A 16,039-nucleotide genomic window follows, 5' to 3' on the forward strand; every position below is an offset into this window, starting at 1 on the left:
ATTTTAGAAATCTGATTTGGGACAAGAGAAATTTTTTTAATGGAGGCTTTGATGATTAAAAATCCTTGGAAACAAATACGAACATGGTATATTAAAATTTGAATAAATAAGTTTATAACTAACACAAAAACTCATTGTCTCAACCAGTCATCAGACCAATAAAGGAAAGAGATACGTACTTACAAGTTATAACAAGTATTGAAATGAACCATATTTTAAATAAGTAAATGGTTAGATTGCATGTTCTTTCTTTTAAAAAAAATAAAATAAAAATAACTCGATAAAATGTTTCTCAATCTCCCCAAAATATAGCCAAATACACACTTATGAAAAGTCCACAAATTCTTCAACAAATTAAGCAAATAGAATTTACTATTCTGAATCATAGTACGTACTATATATTCACGTACACACCAATGTACTTACGTGAATTCAAATTCAATCTTTGACTTTGTATTTCTTGGATTTTATGCTTTACCAGCATGCAGCTGCATTCAAGTTCGGTTAAACTGCCCCAGGACCATTAATTCTGATTGTGTGAGTACCAAAACTCGAATTCTTCTTGGCTGGGCAGATCATTTGATGAAGAAGATTTTCGGGCATCTCTACTAAGAATAGGCCGAAACAATGTAAACGGTTGCTCCCATTCCAGCTGGTTATTAGCAAAAACACCCTCCCTCGGCGTAATTCTGCGGTTCGTGTGAGAAATTGTCGTGTTAGATGCTGGTTGTATTACCCTGTGATCACCAAAAACTGCATTGTTGGACAGAGATCCAAGATCAATACCGCGATTTATGTGAGGGGTCGTCATGATAGGAGCTGATTCATCTGGTCGTGTTACCACGTGATTATCAAAAACTACATTATTTGACCCATATCCAAGATTAATCCCACGATTCCTGTTGGCGTTTGGAGCTGCTGATTCGTAACGTCGTATTATCCTGTGATTACCAAAACCACCCTCAACCGATGAATACCGGAGATTAGCGCGATAATTTGCACAAGGGTCCTTCATATTATAAGGAGCTAATTCATATCGTCTTACTACACTTTGTCTATCAAAACCGGCCTCATTCGGCCGATACCCTCCAAAATTAATGAGATGTCTTGTTTGAGGATTAATGGTCACGTTTGGAGCTGATATATTTGGTCGTCTCGCCTCGCCTTTCGGCCTTTGATCGTCAAAACTGGCCACACTAGCTTGAGATCCAAGAATAATACGATGGTTTGTGGGAGCATTAATCCTATCTACTCCACCGTAAGTAAGGCTAATATTGTTACTATGAACATAATCCGGATACCATCGCCATACGTCTAAACACCTCCCGTTGAGGTTGTGGATGCTCTTACGAAGAACTCTATCAACGGTACGCTCAATGCTAAAGACAACTAAGCCACAACTTTCGTCACAAATGAACGAACAAGAAAACACATTGCCATAACCTAGAAAGTATTCCATCACTTCGTGCTTAGTAAATCGAGATGATCGCGGTCCGGATACAAATATACTTCTTTTGTTACTGTCTCCTGGCCCTTCAAATATATGACTGGAATATATAGGACGAGGTACATATATTCTTTGGTATTCCAAAGTTTGCAGATCTTCTCCTTTCATGGCTCTTGAAACTTCAGCCTATGGTTGGAGTCAATGTGAATTTATAATTAACACACCATCTTTCATAGCTATGTAAAACGAACAAAAACCAAACAAGTTGAGCACGTAGTTCACGTCTAATTCAATCAGAACAACGAGTTAATTTCATCCATCATGACACGTTAAGTCGTCCTCCTAATAACCGTGACATGAATTTTTTTTCAAAAAGAAAAAAAACACAAAAAAAAACCAAGAAATTACCAAAGGATCATAAATATGTACACAGACAATCGTATATACATGTGAGTGTGTGTGTTTACATGTATGCGTTCGTTATAATTTACAACGATCCACTAGTATTTATGATCAAGAAATGAATTAACATTACAATTACATAGAGAACCAAATATGTATCATCATACAAGAGATTAACAAGAACCCATTCGCTTTAATGGGGTGGAGAAAAGTGAACATCCAACTTACCCAAAAGTTATTAATGGGGTGCGGCTTGGAAAGAACGACAGTAATGACAGAGGGGTCGGAGAAGGTGACAAAGCCGAAACTGTGGGGCTTTCCGGTGACCCTATTGAACGGGATAATGGCCTCTGTAACGTCACCGTATCGCGTAAAATGGCGTTTAAGGTCATCTTCTGTCGTGTTTCGCGCCAAGTCACGAGCCAAAATCGTCCCAACTTCGAATGGCGACTCTTCTCCATCCGCCATTTGCATGCCCACGGAGTGAGTAGTGAGTTTTCTTGATGTTTCAGTTCTGTGTGTCTTTCAAATGAGAACCGTTAGCTGGTCGGTATATAGTCTTTGTTTTTGTGCGTGGCTTGAAAAAATGGCGGTTGGTTTAAAAGGAAAAGTGATCGATTTTTACTTGGTTTGATAAATAAGTGAAATTGGGAAACATTTTTTTTTTTTCTAAAAAAGAAAAAAAAATCTAACATTTTATTTATTTATAATTTATAATAAACTTCATTTTAATACTCATAAGTATCTCTTGATTGGTTTGGGACAATAAGTTATGAACTTACTTATTTAAATTTCTAATATAGTATGTTCACATATGTTTCCAACATTTTTATTTTAAAAATCACATTTTATTATTTATTCCATATTCGTTCTACTAATATTTTATAATTCATATAATAATTTTAAATTTTTTTTTGGAAGAGCCATTATTTATTAATCTAACGTGATAATAAATTGTGTTACATGATAGTAAAAGAGTATCCTTCAAATTGTGTTATGGGAAATATGTTATTAGTTTGTATGGATATATGATCAAATTAATGGATTATGTTAAATTATTTTTTTTTCGACTCGAAAAAATTATATCCATCCTCTCATTTGAAGAGAGTTTTACGGCATTGAGTTTTAAAAGATCATCCATCTATCTAAATCTAATCTAATCTAATCTAATCTAATAACAATATTAAAAATTAATTAATCAAAGTAAGTATATTTATATATGTTTGATCTAGTTAATATTTACAAATAAAATCAATATTTTTGATATAAAAATAATGTTTTTTTTTAAAAAAATCTCTCCCTAAAGTTCATGGAATAATTGGTTACCGAATCACATAATATGATTTGACCGATCGTATGACATCGATATGTACGAGTACTTGTTTTTGGAAGTCGTTATTAATTTTTTTCTTGTATATTTCCTAAGCAAAATTTTTTTTATCGTTCGCTAACGCGAGTTAGGCGCGTGGGTTTCACCATCGTTTCCGATGCTAAAGTATCTTTCCCCTCTTCAATATTTGGATTATGCAGTCTCAGATACATACACTCGTGGGGAGCTTGCTTCCCTATTTCCGCTGTAGATCGCCGGAGGCAAGCGCAGTAGCTGCCTGGTAAGAACTTCCATTTCAGTCGTGCATTGTATGTCCGATAACTAATTCGGCTTTAGCCGTGTTCGCAACTTTTTTCCATTTGACGTACCTTCACCTGGAGCAATCTGCGCTGTTGCAGAAGGATTCAGTTGTTAGATTTGCGAGAGTAAATTGAGTTTCGGAGGATTTTGTTTGCTGTGTTAACTCTTTGTGTCTATGTTTCCGATTTTTGGGGTGTTTAGGTTTTATGTTCTTTTACTACATTTTATCATTGCGGTGATTGTTGTGTTTCTTTTGGTGGAGAAAGTATTGTTTTTGTTTAACATCGTGTCTGGCCTTGTCTGAGTAGGAAAAAGCTTATTGAACTTTTCTCTTTAAAAAAAATAAATTAAATTTGAGAATGCACATTTTCACACGTCAAGACGCAAATTTTGTGAGACCATTGAGTATGATCTGCGTTTATCTTTCTTTCCGTGAGAATGTTTTTTTAGATTCTTACATGTTGCTTTCTGTTTTATACGGAAAAACGTATGTTTAAGGATTCTCTTGAATTTGAATATAAAAATGCGATGATCACAACTGAATGTAAAAGAATGTTATTGTGTTTCCTGCCGTGGGGAAATTTTTTGTTCTAAGACTACTTGTTAACCGAGAATCATTTGTCGTGGTTGATTGTCTTCTACAGTTGATTTGTGGAGAAATTGGTTTTTCAGTGTCAACACTAAGTCAATCATCTTTGATATCCTGAGCAAGAGCACCATGAGATAACCACTTTGTCCGACGGTGTATTTTTATGTTATATTGCTAACTATCTTTGATATTTTGACTTTGTATTTTTTTTCCAAAATTTCTAAAATACATCTCTCATCAACTTGATTTGATAATTGAGATTTATATAACATATAATACAATAACAAAATAAAAGCCAAACAAACTGCAACATACTTGCAATTTATACAAACATTTTTTATATGAAAGAATATTTCACGTTAAAACTTAGCATGCATGCACACATCAAGTGCGAAAATTTACTCACGTGCTTGAAGTTGAGATGTTTTAAGACCTGCTGCGCTGGAGTTGCCTCCCATCACCCAGTGAAAAGTTTATAAGTTGTAATACATTTGTAGTTTTTTGTTTTCCAACTATCGTTTCATTTGATAACAAATGATGGATCACAGGGGCACTAAAAATCAGTTCTGAGTTATAAAATCTGTTGAAATGAGCAATGAGACAAAAGTAAAGGTTGCGAATGCCTTTCGTGCTATGAAATGTATTGGGATCTCTGAGGATAAGGTGAAGCCGGTATTGAAAAGTTTGCTAAAGCTGTTTGATAAAAATTGGAAGCTTATTGAAGAGGAAAACTATAGAGCCCTTGCTGATGCTATTTTTGACAGAGATGAAGTAGAGGTAAGTGTTTTAGATAAAATACTTTAATTTCTCAATTCTTGTAACACCTGATGCGATAGTAGATTTTATGTTTCTTTATTTCGTATCCTTATGTGGGAGAGGACCACAAACAGTGATCATCAGTCATCACAATGTAAAAGAATAGAAACAAGGATTGTTGCAAAAGGTCCAATTGCAGCTCTGAACTATCCTTTTCTTCTTTCAGTTTTATTCTCTTTTCTCTTTTGTTTTTTTCTTATTCTTGTTTAATTTAAATCTTGCTGCTGCTGATCTTTCTATTTTTTTATCAAACTGTCGTGACATTGGTTTTTCCGGTCTCTCAGGCTGCAGAGTGCTCAAGGAAGATCTTGAATAGTGAAGTATGTGATTGATTAAAAAATTAGTCTTACTTTATTGGTTCCAAGTGTTAGCTGTTCAATTAAAATTAATTTAATCGTGATTATGTGTTTTATATATACAGAAGAAAAAGGTTTGTTAGTGCTGATGATTTGATAATTTGATCTGTGCCATTTGTCAGGCAGCAGAGCATCCAAAAAAGATTGTGAATAGTGAAGTGAGTGACTTTATCTTTATTTGTTGCCTTGCAATATTAATCAACCCTGATTGGCGGCTGTATTTTTATTGCTAATGTCTCCGTTCATTCTTATACTCAATATGTTGAATTGTTGTGGTGTACCTCTCGATAATAGAAAGAGGATTACTTGGAGGAAGAAGTGCAGGCTTCTGAAGAGCCTGAACGGCCTTTAAAAAGACTGCGACATAGAAATCGAGATGGTCAAACTTCCACCTCAAGTACTTCTAATACTAATGTACCCAAAATTCCACTTGTCAAGCCAAAAGAAGAACCAGATGAACTACCTGAAGGCCATTTGCCAAAGGCAAACTTGGCAAATGGTTCACACAGTATAGTGGATCCCAATTTGCAGGTTGACACATGCCAATCACTTGGTGCCAACAAAAAAGAGCAACATACTTCTGTCAAATCCTTGATTGTCAATGAGAAATATGATCCCTGCCAGCTCAGTGCCAGAGGCAGAATTCAGCAAAATACCTCGTTGGGAACAGAAAGATCATCTTCTCATCCAATGAGGCTGAGAGACGGAGGAAAGGGATCCGTCTCTCCACAATCTGGGGAGAAGAGTTCAGTTTCTGCAAGATCATCTAATGCTGAATGCCTAAAAGAGCCAAATAATAAGTGTGACATTGTTCTATCACCCTCGCCCAAACAAAAGAACAATGCCAGTCATACTCTGATTAAGCCTAAAGATGAGCCAATCACTGATGTCACACCTGTCACCAGGGTCCATCCAGGTATACCTTTTCCTTTCCTCTTCTGGCTGTACAGAGTCAGTGCGTCCAAAATTTTCGTTCTTTAGTAGATTGAAACTGAATTGTCAGCAATAATCTCAATTATAGAGACCAATACTTATCTGTGTATATTTAACATTTTGTTCGTATAGTTGGTCACCCTTAGACGACGGACTGAAATAGCATTTCTTTTGATCCCCAGATTTTTGTGGGTGTTTCTTGTTTATACTTAGGTCTAGACTCACTTGCCATTATTATATATTAATTGCTTGTGCTCTATGAAATGGAGTTAGTAAGTAAATTTTTGGGTGTATGCTGACCATTAGCTTTACACATTTTATTTTTCATTTTCGCCCGTTGAATTTTGTGGAATGTTATTATTGGGTGGCTTTTGGTTTACGCCATTCAGATTCCAGATTGGATATACTCATGATGTGAAAATCTTGTCATCAAACATTCACATGGCCCTTGCATGATTCCATTTAATATTCTCTCCAGCACAGCTATTTTATTTATTAAATTTCACATTATTTTGTATTCTACTAGTCATTCTTAGGATTATAGTTAAAAATTCACAGTTACATTGAATGAAGAAGGTCCTTTGAGTATGAATGGTGCCACTGCAGATGACTGCCATGAACTTTCAGTATCCCATGCTGCTCAAAGAATAGACGCTGTTGATGGAAATGTTGCTGCAAGTGAACTGAGAAACATTGGAGCACTGGCAAAGATCCCAGGTTAGTGTCCTTCATAACCGATGATTGCTTTCTTGCCTGTCGAAAAAGTGAACTTTTCTTGATTCTGTCTCTCAAAGCTGTGACTTGGCTCGCGGAAGGCCTAAAATATACTTGATCTTAATCACTTACTGAATTGGTGATGGATGTATGTCTCATATCATACAAAAATTTGGATGCTGTACCAGAAACATGGCTTTAACTACTATAATTGTCTTACTGTATTCATCTTCTGCAGCAGAGGATGCTCTAGGTGCTGGATACTTGGGTTTTAGTTCTGTGAGTGGATCAACTGTTCCGGTTGATACTCTTCCCAATACATTGCCACTTCCTCCAACTTGCAATGGCATGGATGATGTCACACCTCTGAAGATGATGGCAAGTCTAGATGACCGTGGATCAAACAGAGTGAGCTGTGCTGAAGAAATGAATGGTTCGAGCTTGGAGGTTATCCATCACCCGCTGGTGGCTCTGAACACTGTCAGCTCACCTGATGATGTTATCGATATAGCCAAGGGACTGGAAAAAGTTGTAATCACTATAATGAATGAGGTCAATGATGAGCGTCCTCCATCTTTCTTTTACATACCCCAAAATGCAGTTTTTCAAAATGCGTATTTGAATTTCTCTCTGGCTCATATGGGAGATAGCCACTATTGTGGTACTTGTTCTGGGAATTGTCTGTCCTTATCCACTCCTTGTCCCTGTGCATATGAAAATGGAGGTGAATTTGCATACACTACCGACGGCCTTGTTAGAGAGGACTTTCTTAATGAGTGTATCTCCATGAATCGTGATCCGAAGAAGCACTGCCAGTTTTTCTGTAAGGAATGTGTTCTTGAAAGATCAAAAAGTGAAGATGTCATTGAACCTTGTAAAGGTCATCTAGTGAGGAAGTTCATTAAAGAATGTTGGTGGAAATGTGGCTGCGATAAATTGTGTGGAAATCGAGTAGTGCAGAGAGGAATAAGTTGCAAATTACAGGTAGTGAGTTCTCTCTCATCCTAGCTCCAGTCCATTGAAATCTTTTCATGGGGTTCATTAATTTTTTTTGTGTATTCCACGTCATGTTTCCCTAGGTGTTTATGACACCTGAAGGTAAAGGGTGGGGTCTACGTATACTGGAGGACCTGCCAAAAGGTGCATTTGTTTGCGAGTATGTTGGAGAAGTTTTAACAAACACAGAGCTCTTTGATCGTGTTTCACGTAGTCCCAAAGGGGAGAAACATTCATATCCTGTTCTTCTTGATGCTGATTGGGGTGCAGAAGAAGTACTCAAAGACGAAGCTCTTTGTTTGGATGCTACTTATTATGGAAATGTTGCAAGGTTTATCAATCACAGGTAAGTTCATTATCTATCAAGAATTATGCATTTGATACCATAATTTCTTCTATTTTTGAAACTCTCAGTCCGATCATCTTTCTTTAATAATTTTCCATATGATTGATAAAATTGATTGTAGCCTCTAGATTTGGTTTCACAGTGCAGCATCCTAATTATTAGTTTATAAGAATTTGCTTGTATATTACAATTATTATTTTGAAATTTTATGACCATGGGATTTGATCGTGTCGACTTGTATTATGCAAGTTGCCTTACTAACTCCTTGTGTCTCTTCTCCTTTCCGCTGTCACAGTAAACAGGAAGTGCTTCAGTTAGATTTTTCATTTCAAAGATTCAGGTTCTGATATTGATGGTAGATAATCTTTAATATCCTTTTGCCTTCAGATGTTATGACTCAAACATGGTTGAGATTCCTGTGGAAGTGGAGACTCCTGATCACCACTATTATCACGTATGAGATCACTTTTCTTTACCTTGTCCCACTATCTATGTCGGTCAAAGTCAAGTCGTCTCGTGAAGTTTAAGTGGATCTCTTCTCTCATTGCAGCTTGCGTTCTTTACTACGAGAAACGTGAAAGCCAAGGAAGAACTTACTTGGGTAATTTCATTTTCATTTTCGGTCAAACTTTATATTTAAAACTTCAGTTTCAAACAGGCATGTCTTGAATTGCTATTTATTTAATTTTCGTGATAATAACATTATAATTGAAGGATGGCATGTAATTCTTAACTTTTAACAATGACGAAAAAGATTCTTTATGAATGCCTCCTAACACTAGATGGTTGTGATTGCTTGTTGTTCTAGTCTAAGCATGTAATGACCATAGACTATTCCGATATTAGGTTCCCTTTGGGACCTTCTTCCTAAAACTGGCTCTCTCAGGGGCTTTTTCTCTCACGGACTTTACCATGGGCTATTATATCCTCATCCCTGGAAATGAGTTCTTTTCGTTTCTCCCAACACTCGAAGTCAGGATTTTTGGATAAATCCATAGATTCTTAGAGTGTGGATACCAAATATTCACACTCTAGGAATCTAGGTAATTAAGTCTGGAGGTCCTGAGTTCGAATGTTAGGGAGACGAAAGAAAAGACTTTCCAGATGTGAGATAATGTTATGAGGAATGACACATTAGAAAGATATGAGGTAGAAGGTCCTAGAAGGAGCCAGTTTACGAGAGAAGGCCTCAGAAGCGGCTGAAGATCGAGATAGCCCATGATCATTTAAAGCATCTGTCAAACTCATTTTGGTTGCGTCATATTGGTTAAGCAACTTTGGATAAACAATTGACGGGTTAGAACCACCGTGTGCACGGGTTTATCTGTTCCGTTTGAAGAACATACATTTTTTAAGTGAACCTAGCAAGTGCTCATAAGAGAAAGTGTCTTCAGTTTAATGTCATTAAACAAGCTCTTCAAAGATGTGTTAACGAATCATATATTAAAGACATGATTTTTTTGAATGATGCAATGAGATGATGTTGTATAGTACAGTTACTGTTCACTGTGTGTAGGATATTGTAATGCATGTTACGATGTTAGACATCATCATACCGTTTTAATGGAATCATCATCTGCTTACTTATCAAATGATCGAATTGAAGGTGGGTAACTTTTGTGACGAACTAGAATGCCATAAAGAAAATTTATAGCACCAGTGAAATCATTAACTGGTAAATAATGATTTGAGTGTTAACTTAAATTTAATTCAATGTCCTAGGTATTGTTTGGCTTGTGGGATGTTATAATAAACAATCTATAGTACAAGGGTGATAATTGAAAAATAACGATAACTTAATTATTTTTTACTCCTCTTATTGTAAAATTTGAGTCGCTGGATAAAATAAGGATCTGAAGTCTTATCCTTTGCACCAAATAGTGTCTTAGAGTATTTTATTTAATTGAACTCTCATAAAAGAAACATTTTTAATGCTCAGAGAACTAGGGTTTACGTTCTACTATTGCGTGCCTCATACTTCCAACTGATCATAATGTCTGGTTGCTTAATACAGCACATGAGAAGGATGTACGTGAATAGGGCAATTGCACATTCATGAAGTAAACGTTAATTAGTGATTCAGTAATTTATTAGCTAAGAAGCGGTATGGCCTGTTTGCAGGATTATGGTATTGATTTTGATGACCATGGCCATCCTATAAAGGCCTTTCGTTGTCAATGCGGCAGCAAGTTTTGCCGCAACATAAAACGCTCAAGTAGTAAGTGACACATTTCAGGGAAACTTGCTAGTTGTTACCATCTTGATTTGTTTTCTAGTGGCTTGAAAAACTTTAGTTTCATGAACTTGCTCCATAGTACACATTTCCTTCGGTTCTTCAAGATCTATTGTGGCTCACCTATCCAGGGTTAAATCGACTTCTTACATGATTGGGGGTAGATCAACGAACTCAGGGAGATGAAGGGTGGTACGCGCAATTTTTGAAAAATCAGGTAGAAAATTTTAAAATTTCTAATTTCAGGGGGTGATGTCCTACCCATGATGGAGATGAACCTACATACGCTCACATTGCTATTTTACAAATCATCTCCTCCAAGTTTTGTTTGTAATTGTGGGAATTTCTTTTTGCTTTTGTAGTTGACTTTAATAATCCCTAACCACCCGTAGTTTTGTGTTGTAGGATCTAAATCTTTGAGAAGATGACCACGAGGATTTCATTGGGGCACCATTCCCATCGCCTCGTATAACGATTGTCGAGGCTTGTAGTTCTCTTCTTTGACGTTGTAACTTAGAAATCGTGATGTTGCATCTGAAAATACTCGAACTTATTCTCTGATCCATTGACAATATTTGTAAGAATACCTTTGCTTAATTTGTGTGAAACCATCTCTCGCTGGCTCATGGCTAATACTAGTTAAGTTGGTTAAGATTCAAGACATCCTTCAATGTTTATTTGTTAAAATTTTACATCTGTATCTTAAAATGTAAGTTCTTTTTTAGAAAATATATGCTAAATGTCCTTCGGGCGATTGAGAAGAGTCAAATGTCAAAGGTACCTCAATACATATTTCCTATAAAAATCAAAATAAGAAACCATTGGGACATTGGATATTTGTCTATTGTTCGTTAGTGATTATATAAGAATCAGGTGATGTGTCATTGTCCTAACAAAATATGGAATTGGAGTTTCAAGAATGGTCCACGTCATTTTTGTAATACGTTTTTTAAGCCCGTTTGATTTAGTAGCATTGGGTCCTTTAAATTTTCTAATTTGGATATTTTCTATTCATTGGAATTCTATAGGCATGCTTAGAAGATATGGTTTTGTGTGTGTGTGTGTGTGTCTGTGCAGGTTTTGTTTAGTCAGCAGCTTTAAGAATATATGGTTTCTATGTTTCAGGGAAACAAAAGAAGAAGAATATATTGTTTCTTGATTGACTTTATTTTAGTTTAATTATCGTGTATAATTGATTCAGCTATTTTTTTTGGTTTTAGATGCTTAGAATCATCAATTGTTTATCCAGTTAAATTTATAACTAATACTAAAAAAGAAGAAAATAAATCACTCACGTCAGTTTTTTTTAATTTGATGTATGTGAATGAATACAAGATCAATCAAATGATGAATTTGTTGATGAAAGAAAACCACATTGAGAATGTTATTGTCAGTCCATCAGATGAAAAACTCACTCACGCAATGTTGCCGCATATTTTTCTCGAATTCATATTCCAAGAATCTTTAGCTGCTCAACTTACACTAAATACTAGCTAGTAATATCCATTAGTATTGTCATAGTAATTGAAATCTTGATTTGAATTATAATCAGCAGGCGCCACTGAGAAGTAGTAATTGAAATCTTGATTTGAATAATCAGCAGGCGCCATTGGGAAGTAGTAAGTGAAATCTTGATTTGAATAATCAGCAGGCGCCATTGGGAAGTTTCCACAGCCGGCATAATATCGCGGGAAGTTACCCGCTCCGGCAGAAGGGAAATTATTGGCAGCATTGGTATATATTCGCATTCCATTGTAAGCTTGATGGGTCACTCCTGCGGGAGGGAAGTTATTGGTAGCAGTGGTGTATATTTCCATTCCGTTGTAAGCTTGATGTAAGACGGGAAGATGACCAGGAAAACGGAGCCTCGTAACACCTGGTGCCATGTAAGTCATCCGAGTATGATATTGTTGTATGCTTTGGTCGATTGGAGGAAAAGAAGTGCGGCCTGATGCAGAGATATGACCTGCATTTGGACAAGTTGTCCATCTACGCACATGGGCAGAATTATTCAATGGATGACCTGTCCGAGAACTTGCAGCAGCCGGAATAATTTGCATGTTTCTAGGATCGGATCTTGCTGCAGCCGGAATAATTTGCATGTTTTTATCGCTGTCACTTTCGGCAGCCTTTGGTTGCGTGCTATTAACATGATCAGTACCAGAACTTGCAGCAGACGGAACAATTTGCATGTCTCTGGTGTTGCTAACGCTTTCGGCAACCTGTGGTTGCATGTCTGTGGTACTATTAACATGATCAGTACCAGAACTTGCTGCAGCCAGAACAATTTGCACGTCTCTGGTGTCCCTGACGCTTGCTGCAGCCTGTGGTTGCATGTCTGTGGTAGTATCAACATAATCGGTACATGAACTTGCTGCAGCCAGAACAATTTGCACATCGTCTCTGGTGTCGCTAACGCTTGCTGCGGCCTGTGGTTGCATGTCTGTGGTAGTATCAACATGACCGGCACCAGAACTTGCTGCCGCTTTTCGTTGCATATTTTTAGCTCTGCGATGATTTTTCTGCTTACGATTAAGTGCAGAATTATTCGGTCGATGACCTGTATGAAAACTTGCTGCAGCCGGAATAATTTGAATGTCTCTGGTGTTGCTAGCACTTTCGGCCGCCTGTTGTTGCACGTCTCTGGTATCATTATCATGATCAGTACCAGAACTTTCTGCAGCCGCAATAATTTGCACGTTTCTGGCGTGGCTATCACTTGGGGCAGCCTGCGGTTGCATGTCTCTGGTAGTACCATTAGCATGATCACTGCCGGAACTTGCCCCCGCCTCTTCTTGAATATTTATGGCGCGGCTAACCTTTGGATTGCGGGCATCATTATGATCTAGAGGAATGCGTTTCAATATATTTACAGTCAAACGTCGACCGTTGAGAATGTAGGAGCGTCGGTACAAGACTCTATCTGCACCACGTTTCATCCTAAATGCTACGTGACCAAAGCCCATGTCATTCCAGAAACAACAGTCGATCACATGGCCAAAACCTTGAAAAAATCTCAGGAATTCGTCATCGGTAATGCGTGGCGACCACCCTCTTACGAATACCTTTCTTTCGTCAAAATTTCCAATCCTTTCAAAATTATCATCACAAGTTGAAACCTTTCTTTGAGATTCCAAAGTTTGCAGATCTTCTCCTTTTAATGCCCTTGAAACTTCAACCTGAGTTTGATTTGATTAAGTACTCGTATGTCAACTGAAATCTCTCAAATTATATATATACTCGGATACATAGAAAATGCCAAATGAATTATGATCAAGAGAATCAAGAAACAATAGAAGAAAGAAATACATATATATATTCGGCTTAATTACTCACGCAACGATCATGAATACAATGTGGTAGTTGCAGAATGAAAGGGATTCGTAAAGCAGCTGGGTATCTGAAGACGACAAAGCCGAAACTGTGGGGACTTCCGGTGACACTGTTGTGCGGGATAATGGATTCCGTGACGTCGGCGAATTGCGTGAAATAGCGATTCAGATAATCTTGAGTGGTGTTTGGCGCTAGGTCGCGTACCAAAATCTTCCGCGGTTCGAATGGCGATTCTTCATCATCCGCCATTTGCGTGCATGCACGGTGACTTTCTTGGTTTTTCAGCAAGTCTTTCTGTAATTTATTCCCTTGGTTATTCAGATGCTTGTATTATATATATTTTTTAATTAATTGTATTTTGATTCTTCTATGGATTTCATGACAATACGTTTTATTTTATTAAATATCTGAATTTAGATAAATGATTTAACCATTTTAAGCAAAAACTGCCTCTTTAATTCATTGGGGGTGCTTAATTTGTGTGCGATAAATTTTTATTGATACTACACAAATTATTGGCCAAAAATATTAAAGAATATTTCTTTCCAGTCTGAATTAAGTGGCAAAAGTCTAAGTTTAAGGTGCATTGTGTCATGATGTGTTTACGAGGGATCTACACCTTATTTCCATATATCGGGTGAATTATTATAAAATAGAAAAAGGCTAAATATTATACGGTATTTAAAAAATTAAATAACCCTATCCATATTAAATAGCTATTCATTCAACATATTAAATATATGTTTCTGAAAATAATAAATTCAGATAAAAGAATGAATATTGTAAAAATAAAAAAAAAACTTTATAAAATTTAAATCAATAACAGGTTTGCTCCTAGTGGGAATTTGCAGATCTTAGAAATGCGTACTTCAATAAGCTCCAAATTGAATGCTAGTAATTTCTAATTAGTGATCCTTCAACTTTTTTGACTTGGCATATTATTTTATTTTATTTTATTTCTAGATAGATACGAAATGTTAAAATCTATTTACGTGTAAGTATATATTTTTTTCCTGTTTTGAGTAATCATTTCGTAACTATGTTAGAAAAAATTTAAATTAAAAAATTTATTTGTGACACCTCAATAATGTTATTAATATTCATTGATACAATTAAAAAAAAATAATTGTATTTCTCCATTATCTCAAATTTAAGTCATGGTCCGCTGTTTTTATTATTTTGAATTTTTCGATGTGATGTTGATATACCATCTATGTGACGCCTACATGCCGCCGACATAGCATTAATGTGAGAAATGTCACAGCGGCACTTTCAATAAACAGTGACTAAAAATGTTAAAAATTGAAGATATAAGTGTCACGTCTCGAAACTCAGGGTCGACACCGACGTTGTTCAACAATCACACAATCGAAAAATAACTAGCCTCGTAGTACAGTATAAACCGAAAGCTAGTTCATTTCATAAATTCCAAACAAATCTCATTGTTTTTACAACCAAACAAAATAGTAATGCGGAAGCGTTTTACGAAAAAATAAATATAAAATTCGAAATATCTAATTACTATTGTTCTTGCGAATCACCAGTCCTAAAATTGTTCTGACTTTTTTTCCTCAACCTGTTTTTCAAATTTGTCTGGGGATGGAAGAATAAGGGGTGACTGATATGATCTTCACTCAGCAAGTGAGGGTCGTTCGAGCACAACACAACAACATGCATAAATTTCAAAACACATTTCATGTATAACAAGACTCATATCACATGCATAACATTGACCAGACAATGAGATTCCTCTACTTTCGATGATTTTGATGCCAAATCATGCATGTTTCGCATCAAAATCACACAATTTTCTTTCCATTTCGTCACCAAATCTCATTGTTATTTGACTCCAATTATTCCCTTCCATGGCTGATGATTTGCTCGTAAATTAAGCCCATCATTTCCTAATCCAAAACCCTTGATTGGCTCAAAATTTAGGTGCAAGGGAGAGGAGGATTCGCTGAATATTAGGTCAAGCCTTATTGATTTTTTGTGCATGCATTGATGATTTGTTTCCATTTATTAGGCTTCCCAATTCATGCATGGATATAATCTTGCATGTGCATGCAATTAATTCAATATATGTACAAGGTTGCTAGCCAAATTTCAAAATTCAGGGCTACATCCCACCATTCATGTAATTATTCACTTTCGTTATGTTTTTGCCTTGCACAAATCTTCTATGATCTTGCAATATTTCCTTTCAAATTTTCTAAAATATGCATGCTCAAGTGTATATATTAT

General features: G+C 36.2%; 2 protein-coding genes across 7 annotated transcripts; one reads left to right on the forward strand and one right to left on the reverse strand.

Annotated features, from left to right (window-relative positions):
• Window positions 1-523: 523 nt before the first annotated feature.
• LOC140973079 (uncharacterized) lies at window positions 524-2,317 on the reverse strand. Its single transcript, XM_073435638.1, has 2 exons — window positions 2,078-2,317; window positions 524-1,633 (listed from the first exon to the last, which is right to left on the reverse strand). The coding sequence occupies exons 1-2, from the start codon at window positions 2,315-2,317 to the stop codon at window positions 524-526; spliced, it is 1,350 nt and encodes a 449-aa protein (XP_073291739.1).
• Window positions 2,318-3,301: 984 nt separating this feature from the next.
• LOC140990474 (probable inactive histone-lysine N-methyltransferase SUVR2) lies at window positions 3,302-11,756 on the forward strand. Of its 6 annotated transcripts, XR_012177655.1 has the most exons (13): window positions 3,302-3,459; window positions 4,617-4,845; window positions 5,169-5,204; window positions 5,363-5,398; window positions 5,535-6,156; window positions 6,732-6,890; window positions 7,126-7,871; window positions 7,967-8,229; window positions 8,617-8,683; window positions 8,780-8,830; window positions 10,351-10,447; window positions 10,594-10,679; window positions 10,868-11,059. XR_012177655.1 is itself a non-coding variant. In XM_073460206.1 (12 exons), exons 2-12 carry the CDS (start codon window positions 4,657-4,659, stop codon window positions 11,548-11,550), a joined length of 2,277 nt encoding a protein of 758 aa, XP_073316307.1. In that variant the 5' UTR covers window positions 3,302-3,459; window positions 4,617-4,656; the 3' UTR covers window positions 11,551-11,756. The 6 variants fall into 6 exon arrangements, 5 of the variants coding, with proteins under 5 accessions (XP_073316307.1, XP_073316287.1, XP_073316299.1 ...); XM_073460206.1 differs by lacking the exons at window positions 10,594-10,679; window positions 10,868-11,059 and adding an exon at window positions 11,540-11,756; XM_073460186.1 differs by lacking the exon at window positions 10,594-10,679.
• The last annotated feature ends 4,283 nt before the right edge of the window (window positions 11,757-16,039 follow it).

This window comes from Primulina huaijiensis, chromosome 1, assembly GCF_012295235.1.
Source record: "Primulina huaijiensis isolate GDHJ02 chromosome 1, ASM1229523v2, whole genome shotgun sequence".
In the NCBI taxonomy this organism is placed as follows: domain Eukaryota; kingdom Viridiplantae; phylum Streptophyta; class Magnoliopsida; order Lamiales; family Gesneriaceae; genus Primulina; species Primulina huaijiensis.